A 12,002-nucleotide genomic window follows, 5' to 3' on the forward strand; every position below is an offset into this window, starting at 1 on the left:
ATGGCAGCATCCCCACCACTGTATGAGGTATCTCTACACAGATCACAAACCAGTTGATCTCTCTGATCAAGACCTCCAACCACAATGTGCCATGAGTAAAAATTGGGGTATAAGAAGCTGTCCATAGACATCTTTCAGATGGCAAAGTACAACGTTTACGTGCTGTTACGATGTGAAGGCTAGACTGGTACATCGTACCTTCAGTTCTTCCAGGAGGTAGTGATCAAGGCCCTAATCTTTGGAAGTCAGGAAGGAACGGGCTCTTGTACTTCAGGGACTGAAGATGCTTGTATCGTACAACATTTCCCCTGGAAGGTCCCTCAAACCACAAAGAAAGGAAGGTTGCAAATGAGGTGCACAATGTGTTACAGAAGGGGAATAAGAAAGGACCTCATTTGGCAATGCGACACCTGCCCTGACAAACCTGGCCAGTGTATAGAAGAATGCTTCAAAGTGTACCACACATCCAAGGACTACAAAATGTCTGACTTCCACAACTCGTGTATGCCAACCTGACGTACACTACACAACTCACGTATGCCACTACATTATAAAATTCACATACCAGGAAACAGGGAAGGAGGAAGGGAATTTCCAGCACGTCCATCCAGTGTTTTTCCCTTCCCCTCCTCTCTCCCTCAGACATACCAGGAAACACTAGATCAATTCCAAAATGGGGTCACTTGTGGGGTGTTTTCATTGTTTGAGCACATCAGGAGCTCACCAAAAGCGACATAACACATGCAGACCATACCATCAAAGTCTGGTTCCAAAACATCACTCCTTTCCTTCCAAGCCCTGCGCCCAAATAATAGTTTGCATCTACATACGGGGTATCTGTGTACTCAGGAGAAATTGCACAACATATTTTGGGGTACATTTTCTCCTATTACCCTTGAGAAAAAAAAATAAAATAAAATGAAAGAATTTTCCTGGAAAAAAAATGTGATTTTTTTATTTTATCGGCTCTATGTTATAAACCTCTGTGAAGCACCTGGGGGTGGAAGGTGCTCACGACACAGCTAGATAAGTTCCTTGAGGGGTCTAGTTTCCAAAATGGTGTCACTTGTGAGTGTTTTCCACTGTTTAGGCACAATCAGGAGCTCTCCAAATGCAACATGGGGTCCGCTCTGGATTCCAGCCAATTTTGCATTCAAAAAGTCTAACCCATGCGCCTTCCCTTCCGAGCCCTGCTGTGCACCCAAACAGTGGTTTTCCCCCAAATCTGGGGTATCAGAATGCTGAGGAGAAATTGTACAAAAAATGTTGGGGTTCATTTTCTTCTGTAACCCTTGTGAAAAAAAGAAAATGGATCTAAAGTAAAATTTGTGTGAAAAAAGTTATGTTTATTTTTGCCTACCACATTCCTTTAATTTCACTGAAGCACCTGAAGAGATAATAAACTTCTTGAATGTGGTTTTGAGTACCTTGAGTGGGTCAGTTTTTAGAATGGTGTCACTTTGGGGGGTATTTTCTGTCATAAAGGCCCCTTCAAAAAAAGGATCTTTAAATTTTGTTGGAAAAATGAGAATTCGCAGGTCAAATTTCAACCCTTATAACTTCCTAACCTAAAAAAATTATGTTTCCAAAATTTTGCTGATGTAAAGTAGACATATTTATTAATTATTTTGTGTGACTCATCTCTCTGATTTAAGGGCATAAAAATTCAAAGTTTAACCCCTTCATGACCCAGCCTATTTTGACCTTAATGACCTGGCCGTTTTTTGCAATTCTGACCAGTGTCCCTTTATGAGGTAATAGCTCAGGAACGCTTCAACGGTTCCTAGCGGTTCTGAGACTGCTTTTTTTCCACAAAAAAATTAATTTAGCCTCAATTTTTTCATTTTCACATGGGCAACAGGATAAAATGGATCCTAAAATTTGTTGGGCAATTTCTCCTGAGTACACCGATACCTCACATGTGGGGGTAAACCACTGTTTGGGCACATGGTAAGGCTTGGAAGCGAAGGAGCGCCATTTGACTTTTTGAATGAAAAATTATCTCCATCGTTAGCGGACACCATGTCGCGTTTGGAAAGCCCCTGTGTGCCTAAACATTGGAGCTCCCTTACAAGTGACCCCATTTTGGAAACTAGACCCCCCAAGGAACTTATCTAGATGCATAGTGAGCACTTTAATCCCCCAGGTGCTTCACAGAAGTTTATAACGCAGAGCCGTGAAAATAAAAAATAATTTTTTTCTCAAAAATGATTTTTTAGCCCACAATTTTTTATTTTCCCAAGGGTAACAGGAGAAATTGGACCCCAAAAGATGTTGTCCAGTTTCTCCTGAGTACGCTGATACCCCATATGTGGGGGTAAACCTCTGTTTGGGCACACGTCGGGGTTTGGAAGGGAAGTAGTGACGTTTTGAAATGCAGACTTTGATGGAAGCTCTGCGGGCATCACATTCCATTTGCAGAGCCCCTGATGTGCCTAAATAGTAGAAACCCCCCACAAGTGACCCCGTTTTGGAAACTAGACCCCCCCAAGGAACTTATCTAGATGTGTAGTGAGCACTTAGAACCCCCAAGTGCTTCATAGAAGTTTACAACGCAGAGCCGTGAAAATAAAAAATAATTTTTCATTCCTCAAAAATTATGTTTTAGCAAGCAATTTTTTATTTTTGCAAGGGTAACAGGAAAAATTGGACCCCAATAATTGTTGCCCAGTTTGTCCTGAGTATGCTGGTACCCCATATGTGGGGGTAAACCACTGTTTGGGCGCACGTCGGGGCTCAGAAGGGAGGGAGCACCATTTGACTTTTTGAACGCAAGATTGGCTGGAATCAATGGTGGCGCCATGTTGCGTTTGGAGACCCCTGATGTGCCTAAACAGTGGAAACCCCTCAATTCTAACTCCAACACTAACCCCAACACACCTCAAACCCTAATCCCAACTCTAGATATAACCCTAACCCCAACACACCCCTAACCACAACCCTAACCCAACACACCCCTAACCCTAATCCCAACCTTAACCCTAATCCCAACCCTAACCCTAATCCCAACCCTAACCCTAATCCCAACCCTAACCACAACCCTAACCCCAACACACCCCTAACCCTAACCACAAGCCTAATCTTAACCCTATTTCCAACCCTAGCCCTAATTCCAACTCTAAGGCTATGTGCCCACATTGCGGATTCGTATGAGATTTTTCCGCACCATTTTTGAAAAATCCGCAGGTAAAAGGCACTGCGTTTTACCTGCGCATTTACCGTGGATTTCCAGTGTTTTTTGTGCGGATTTCAGCTGAGGATTCCTATTGAAGAGCAGGTGTAAAACGCTGCGGAATCCGCACAGAGAATTGACATGCTGCGGAAAATACAACACAGCGTTTCCGCGCGGTATTTTCCGCACCATGGGCACAGCAGATTTGGTTTTCAGTAGGTTTACATGGTACTGTAAACCTGATGGAAAACTGCTACGAATCCGCAGCGGCCAATCCGCTGCGGATCCGCAGCCAAATCCGCACCATGTGTGCACATAGTCTAATCTAACCCTAATTCTAGTTCTAACCCTAATTCTAACCCTAGCCCTAACCCTAGCCCTAACCCTAGCCCTAACCCTAGCCCTAACCCTAGCCCTAACCCTAGTGGGGAAGGAAAAAAATATATATATTTTCTTTATTTCTATTATTGTCCCTACCTATGGGGGTGATAAAGGGGGGGTTAATTTACTATTTTTTTTATTTTGATCACTGTGAAAGGTTTTATCACAGTGATCAAAATGTACCTGGAACGAATCTGCCCACCGGCAGATTCGGCGGGTGCACTGCGCATGCGCCCGCCATTTTGGAAGCCCATAAAGAAGTCGGACAGACACCGCGAGGCTCGGTAAGTATGAGGGGGGGGGGGGGTAGATCGGAGCACGGGGGGGGGGATCGGAGCACGGGGGGGGGGGGTGGATCCAAGCACGGGGGGAGCGGACAGGAGGAAGGGGGGAGCGGACAGGAGGACGGAGGGGAGCGGACCACAGTACGGGGCAGAAAGGAGGACTGGGGAGGTGATCGGTGGCGGTGGGGGGGGGCAGATTAGGTTTTCCAGCCATGGCCGATGATATTGCAGCATCGGCCATGGCTGGATTGTAATATTTCACCATTTTCATAGGTGAAATATTACAAATCGCTCTGATTGGCTGTTTCACTTTCAACAGCCAATCAGAGCGATCGTAGCCACGGAAGGGGGGGGGGGTGAAGCCACCCCCCCTGGGCTGAAGTACCACTCCCTTTGTCCCTGCAGATTGGGTGAAATTGGAGTTAACCCTTTCACCCGATCTGCAGGGACGCGATCATTCCATGACGCCACATAGGCGTCACAGGTCGGATTGGCACCGACTTTCATGACGCCTACGTGGCGTCAAAGGTCGGGAAGGGGTTAAAAATTGCAAAATTTTCTTCAAATTCATGATTTTTTGACAAATAAACACAAGTCATACTGAAGAAAGTTTACACCCATCATGACGTACAATATGTCACAAAAAACGCACTCAGAATCAGTTTGATCCATTGAAGCGTTCCCGAGTTTTTACCTCGTGTGAATGAGGTCCTGGGAAAGAGGATGAGGGGATAAAGAGGGAGAGCGCTATCTAAGCGTAGTAAAAGAGTGAATCTTACTTGGTGAGAAAAGTTCAACTTGAATCTTGCTAACCTGCTGTGGTTGTGCAAGGAGGCACAACACTGGGAAAAGTTTGCAAACAAGGGTGATCCGTCCACTGGTGTGCTGCCCGTCTGTAGCATGGAGAGGATTTTCCTCTCCCAGAAAAACAATTCCTCCACTTGGATAATGTAAATAAGGATGTTTCAGAGCGCTTTCTTCAGCGGATCCTTAACCCAATTTAGAGTAAGAAGGTTATATAGCCAAAAAACCAAGTATTTCTGATGTTAAATCAGAAGATAAGTAATATCTGATGTTATGTAATATGTATGTACAATATTCTTTTCTTGGGGATGAAGTTATAATATACGTATTGTAACTGCTAAACAGTTTGATAGAAAGCGATTGGTTCCTCAGTTAGTACAACGCACCCATTAGTAATGAAAATGGGGCATAAATAGCTTCTAACAAAATCATTTTATTATACACCTGATGAAGGTCTACAAGGCTGAAACGCGTTGTGTATTTAATACGTTTTTGTCTTTTATAAAGTTTTGTATTTGCTGTACATAGCCAATAAAATATCATCTAATTAAACGTCAAAGATACTTGGTTCTTTGGCTACATAACCTTCTTACTCTAAATTGGGTTAAGGATCCTCTGAAGAAAGCGCCCTGAAACATCCTTATTCACATTATCCACGTGGAGGAATTTTTTTTTATGGGAGAGGAATATCACCTCCATGTTATTACAGATGGGCAGAACACCAGTGGAAGGATCACCCTTGTTTGCAAACTTTTCACAGAGTTTTTACCTCTGACACTGGTCAGTATTGTAAAATGTTGCCTGGAGGTGAAGGAAGGGGGAGGGGTAAAGGGGTTAATGGATATGAAATTGGCAAACATTTCTTCTTCTAATATGCATATGTCAGTGTACTTACTAATGGAGGGCCACCTAGAAAAATGGTTCCCTGTTTTCGAACGATGATGCTTTCATCAGCCATAGCTGGTACATACGCTCCCCCGGCTGTACAGGATCCCATCACTACTGCAACCTGCAAGTAAGGTCCAAATAATCGTTACAAATTAACTGCAGAAAAGGTAATAAATTCTGAACAATTTACCGGTATATGAACAATCAGAGAGCTGTGTAACACTCACTTTGAAGGGTTAATGTTTACACCAACTGATATCACTAAGGGCAGCACGGTGGCTCAGTGGTTAGCACTGCAGCCATGCAGCTCTAGGGTCCTGGGTTCAAATCCCACCAAGGACAACATCTGCAAGGAGTTTGTATGTTCTCCCCGTGTTCGTGTGGGTTTCCTCCGGGTTCTCCGGTTTCCTCCCACATTCCAAAAGACATAGTGATACGGAATTTAGATTGTGAGCCCCATTGGGGACAGTGATGATAATGTGTGCAAACTGTAAAGCGCTGCAGAATATGTTAGCGCTAAGATTATTACTATGCTATTAAATTGGAATACATTCCCAGATTGCCTCTTCTCAGTGACTGACTTCTGGTATCAGTAAATTCGATACAATATTATAGTTCTAAGCTGGCAATAAGATCTGGATTTTACAGAAATTACAGCTTTGTATATATACACGGATTTCCTGCAATGCAAACTTGTGACAATACAAATGATTCAATGACCTGAGAAATTCCTTGTGATGACATCCTCGCCTGGTTGTAGAAAATTCGTCCAAAATGATCACGGTCCGGGAATACATCCGCCTGACGAGGTAGATTTGCGCCACCAGAATCCACTACATCGGGATAAAAAGATATATGGGATCATCTGTAAAGTCATAATTCATTCAGTCTTATGGTAAAATGTACGGATGACACAGGGCAAGAAACCAATTCCCCTTAAAGGGGTTGTTCGCTTTCAGATCGGCCACAGATGCAATTAGTAAAAAAAAATTACAAACTGCGCTATACTCCCCTTCCCTGGGTCCACCCGTGAGGCTCTGCTGCCGCTTCTGGTGTCGGACATTGGATGATGTCACTCTGAAGGCATGGCAGTCCATGAGCTCAGCCGCAATATTAGTGTATATGGAACGCTTTCTTCAAAGTCAGTGAGCTCCCCAATTGGCTACTCTGCTTTCAATGACATCAGCACCGCAGCCTACGCCAGATATCCGGAACTGCAGCGGAAACTCGCCGGTAGACTCAGGGAATAGAAGTACAATGTTTTAGTTTTCTTAACCCACTAGTGATGGAGTTAATTTTGACCTTACTGTTACTAGTGAAATTTGGTCGAAAAAATGTGCCTATATGTTTGAAAATATGGAAAATTTGCCCAGAAATTGGAATGTTTCACAATTTTAAATTTTTATGCCCTTAAATCAAATGTTATACAACACAAAATAGTTAATAACATTTCCCACATGTCTACATCACATCTGCATCATTTTTCAAACTTAATACCTCCACGACATGCGCCGTACATGTACTGCACATGTCGTGTCTTCCCCCTTTGATGTGGGCTCCAGCGGTGTTTTGAGCAGCTGACATGTGCCTGCAATAGGTGGAATCGCGATCCACCTGCAGCTATTAACCTATTAAATGCCATTATCAAACTGAAAAAAAAATATATACATATACATACATACATACATATATATATATAGATAGATAGATAGATAGATAGATAGATAGATAGATAGATAGATAGATAGATAGATAGATAGATATCTCAACCCTACACATATTTGGTATCGCCGCGTTCAGAATCGCCTGATCAATAAAAAAGGATTAACCTGATCACTAAACGGCGTAGCGAGAAAAAAAATCAAAACGTCAGAATTACTTTTTTTGGTTGCTGCGACATTGCATTAAAATGCAATAACAGGCGCTAAAAAGAACGTATCTGCACCAAAATGGTTTTAATAAAAACGTCAGCTCGGCGCACAAAAAATAAGCCCTCACCCGACCCCAGATCATGAAAAATGGAGACACTATGGGTCTCGGAAAATGGAGCAATTTATTTATTTATTTGTTTTTTTAAACAAACTTTGGATTTTTTTCACCACTTAAAATAGGGATTTTTGTGTACTCACCGTAAAATCCTTTTCTCCGAGCCAATCATTGGGAGACACAGGACCATGGGTGTTATGCTGCTGCCACTAGGAGGACACGAAGTAATACAGAAAGAATAGCTCCTCCCCTGCAGTATACACCTTCCTGCTGGCTCCAAGTGAACCAGTTCAGTAACAAAGCAGTAGGAGCTTAACATTTAGCCAGGATGAACTATGTCAAAACCAAGGCAACACAGAAAACCAAAGCTGTTAGGCTAACAGGGTGGGTGCTGTGTCCCCCAATGATTGGCTCAGAGAAAAGGATTTTACAGTGAGTACACAAAAATCCCTATTTCTCCTACGCCTCATTGGGGGACACAGGACCATGGGACGTCCTAAAGCAGTCCCTGGGTGGGGAACAATCAACTGTAATTGCTCCTTGTACCCACAGGTTACAGGTGCGGCACAGCCGCCTGCAAAATTTGTCTGCTGACGGTCACATCTGCCGAGGCCTGAGAATGAATATGACAATGTTTTGTAAACGTATGCAGACTAGACCAGGTTGCAGCTCTGCAAACTTGTGCTCCCGAAGCTTGGTGCCGGATGGCCCAAGACGCACCCACTGACCAAGTAGAATGAGCTTAATCCCTGCTGGGACAGAATGATCTCTGACTCAATAGGACTCCTGAATAGCTGAACGATCCGTTTTGCTAATGTCACCTTGGGAGCGAGAAACTCCTTCCTTGGCCCTTCCTGGAGCACAAACAGGGCATCCGACCTGTGGAAGGACGCCGTCCGCGAGACGTATCTCTTGAGAGCGCTCACTAAATCCAGTGTGTGGAGGGCCTTCTCAATGTGATGTACTGGGGCCAGACAGAGACGGTAAGACAATCTCCTGATTGAGATGAAAGGATGAGACAACCTTTGGCAAAAACGACCACCTTATCCAGATGAAAATTCCGGAACAGAAACTTGACAAGACAGAGCCGCCAGCTCTGAGACCCATCTAATGGATATGAGCGTAACCAGGAACCTTGAAAGAAAAGACAGGGAAACCTCCTGTAGAGGTTCGAAAAGAGCTTCTTGCAAGACTCCGAGGACCAGATTAAGGTCCCATGGTTCCGACAGCATCTTACAGGGCGGCACTCCTATGGGAGACTCCCTGAATGAACGTCTTCACTTGTAATCTGTTAGCAATCCTGCGTTGGAACAGAACGGATAGGGCTGAAAACTGCCCCTTGAGAGAACTAAGAGCGAGACCTAAGTCCAAACCCGTTTGTAAAAATTTGAAGGTGGAAGGAATGGAAAATGCAAGAGGAGAACGACGCGGTCGTTGCACCAGCAAAAGAAGATTTTCTAAGTGCGATGATAAATACGCATAGACGTAGGCTTCCTGGCGCTGATCATGTTAGAGATGACTTCCGGAGAGAAACCTGCCTGGGTTGGAACCCAGGACTCAACGGCCATGCCGTCAAACACAGGGCCTCGGAATTCTGGTGGTAAATGGGGCCCTGTGAAAGGAGGTCTGCATGATTCTGTAATTGCCAGGGAACATCGGCGACTAGTTGAACTAGTTCCGCGTACCACGCCCAGCGCGCCAATCTGGCACAATCAGGATTACCGGTACTCCCTCCGCTCTGATCTTCCTGATGACTCTCGGCAGTAAGGGAGCGGGGGAAATATGTACGGAAGCCGAAAATTACGCCACTGAAGTACAAGTGCATCTGCCCCGATTGCTGCTGGATCGTGGGACCGAGCTATGAAGTCGGGAACCTTGGAATTTAGCCGTGAAGCCATCAGATCCCCATCGGGGGAGCTCCAACGACAGCAGATCTGGTGGAAAATCGCCGAAAGAAGAGACCACTCCCCGAAGTCGAGGCCTTGACGACTAAGGAAATCTGCCTCCCAATTGTCCACTCCCAGGATGTGAACCACAGAAGTCATTGAGCGGTTTTCCTCGGCCCAACAGAGAATGTCGTTCATGGCTGCCATGCTGTAGGTTCCCCCTTGTCGGTTGATGTACGTCACTGCAGTGGCATTGCCTGACTGCATCCTGATGGGACGACCCGCCAGGAAGGGATAGAACTGGAGAAGAACTAACCTGATTGCCCGAATTTCTAAGATGTTAGTCAGAAGGCGTGATTCCTGAAGTGACCGGCGGCCCTGAGCAGTGTTACTTAAGAACACCGCTCCCCAGCCTAGAAGACTGGCATCTGTTGTCACAACTTGCCAATGTACTGGAAGAAGAGACTTCCCTTGATTCAGGGAGGACTTTAATGTCCGCCACCTGAGAAACTGACTCGCTGGGGAAAGAAGACCCCACGGGCGAGGGAGAGCGGGTTCCTGTCCCAAACGGCCAGGAGTGCATGCTGTAAGGGACGGAGGTGTATTTGGGCAAATGGAACCTCCTCCAAGGCTGCTACCATCCTGCTGAGGAGTTCCATACTGAAAACGAGGAGAGGGAGTATGCGATTGGGAGAGCTTCCCGCTGTAAGGCTGAGATCTTTTCCGGGGGAAGAAGCACCAACCCCTGGGACGAGTCCAGTATCAATTTTAGAGAGGAAATTCGCTGAGCCGGTACTGGGGAAGATTTTTTTTTTTTTTTTTTAAGTTTATCTTCCAACCCAGATGAGAGAGTATCTATTGTGATGTTCACGGCCTCCTTGCAGGTGCGGAAAGAGGGGCCTTTGATGAGGATATCATCAAGATAAGGTAGCACCACCACTCCTCGGGAGTGGAGTATGGCCACTGCAGCCACCATGACCTTTGTGAGTACCCTGGGGGCGATGGCGAGGCCGAAGAGCACAGCTGTTGTTCCTGAACTGCGAAGCAAAGAAAACCTTTAGTGGGAAGGTAAAATAGAAATGTAGAAGTACGCGTCCTGGATGTCTATAGACGACAGAAACTCACCTTTTCCCATGGAGGCGATGACAGAACGAAGCGATTCCATCTGGAACTGTCGCATCCTGACGAATGTGTTCAGCAGTTTTAGGTCCAGTATGGGCCGTACTGTAGCGTCCTTCATTGGAACCATGAAGAGGTTTGAATAAAAAAAACCTTGAAATCGTTCGCTTTGAGGGACCGGAATAATAGGTCCGTCTTTACTCAGAAAGCATATAGCTTGGAAGAACTCTGAAGCTTTTGCCCTGGGACGACGAGATAAGAAGTCTATCTTGTATCCAGAGAACACTAAGGCGCGGATCCACTCGTCGTGAATGACCGAGAGCCACGCAGCACTGAAGGAAAGCAGGCGGCCACCTACTTTGAGGGTGTCCCTCGGATACCACAAGGAGTCATTGTGTGGAAGATCTGCCCGTTCTGGAGCCTCTGGATCCCGACTGCCTAGGCCCGGCCTTCCATCAAGGGAAAGGGGTATCAGATGCCTGGAAACCTCTGTCTGCACGTTGTGCCCGGCCAGAACCGGGAGATGTGGAAGTAGAGGACCAGTTGGAGTTGTAACGGAAAAAAAAAAAATCGGGACCGAGCCTGTGGTTGTGGAAGAAATTTACTCTCCCCTCCAGTGGCGTCGGAAATCAATTGGTCGAGCTTTTCGACAAAAAAAGGCGACCGCTCTGATATGGTAGAGAAGTCAATGACTTTTTGGAAGCAGAAGCCGCATACCAGTCCGTGAGCCATAAGGACCTCTGGATGGTGATGGCGTTTGCTGCTGCTTGAGAAGCGCAGTTAGCGGCATCCAGGGACGCAGTTACTATGACGTCTCCAACTCTGGCTATCTGAGTAGCGAGGCCCGCTATCCCGGGGGAAAGATTGGTATCCAGCACCGCTGAAGACAAGACCTCAGCCCAGTGGGTCATAGCCTTAGCCACCCACGTAGCGGCAAAAGATTGGAAGAGTGCGGCTACTGAGGCCTCAAAGGCTGACTGCGCCATATTGTCGATCTGACGATCGTTTGGGTCTTTTAATAGAGGCGCCCTCCAAGGAGGATAAAACAGATTTAGTAGGGAGACTGCGACCAATCTTTTCTTGGATCCTGGGCAAAGGAATATTTTGACTCCATGGGTTTGCCCTGTGAAACGTTTATCTGGATGGATCTTGCAAGAATCAACGGTTTCCTTAAATTCGGGAGAGTGGCTAACACTCTGAGCTCGCTTGGTCCTCTTAAAGGACACGGCATGATCCGTTTTAGATAAAAGGTTCCTCCTCAAGCTTCAAAGCCTTATTCACTGACTCAATGAGAGAGTCGAGAGTCTCCTGATCGTGATGAAATTCCTGATCTAGGGACGTATCAGAATCATCCTCTGAAACAGGTTTTCTACTAGCCCCAATGGAAGGGGAGCGAGAAATGGAGCTCTCAGAACCCGAATCCCGGTGATGGTCTGAGGATATGGCAGAGTCCTGTTCCTGGAAGAGCGAGAGCTCCTTGGC

At 45.7% G+C, this 12,002-nt stretch overlaps 1 protein-coding gene across 2 annotated transcripts in view; it reads right to left on the minus strand.

The window, feature by feature from the left end:
* Positions 1-12,002, minus strand: part of MCCC2 (methylcrotonyl-CoA carboxylase subunit 2) — a 111,064-nt gene that overhangs the window by 81,747 nt on the left and 17,315 nt on the right. For both annotated transcript variants that reach the window (XM_077287942.1, XM_077287952.1), the window contains exons 6-7: positions 6,250-6,362; positions 5,537-5,650 (exon numbers count right to left, since the gene is read on the minus strand). In XM_077287942.1, the coding sequence (XP_077144057.1) occupies positions 5,537-5,650; positions 6,250-6,362 (227 nt within the window). The remainder of the gene's footprint in view (positions 1-5,536; positions 5,651-6,249; positions 6,363-12,002) is intronic.

The sequence above is a fragment of the Ranitomeya variabilis genome, chromosome 1, assembly GCF_051348905.1.
Source record: "Ranitomeya variabilis isolate aRanVar5 chromosome 1, aRanVar5.hap1, whole genome shotgun sequence".
NCBI lineage: Eukaryota > Metazoa > Chordata > Amphibia > Anura > Dendrobatidae > Ranitomeya > Ranitomeya variabilis.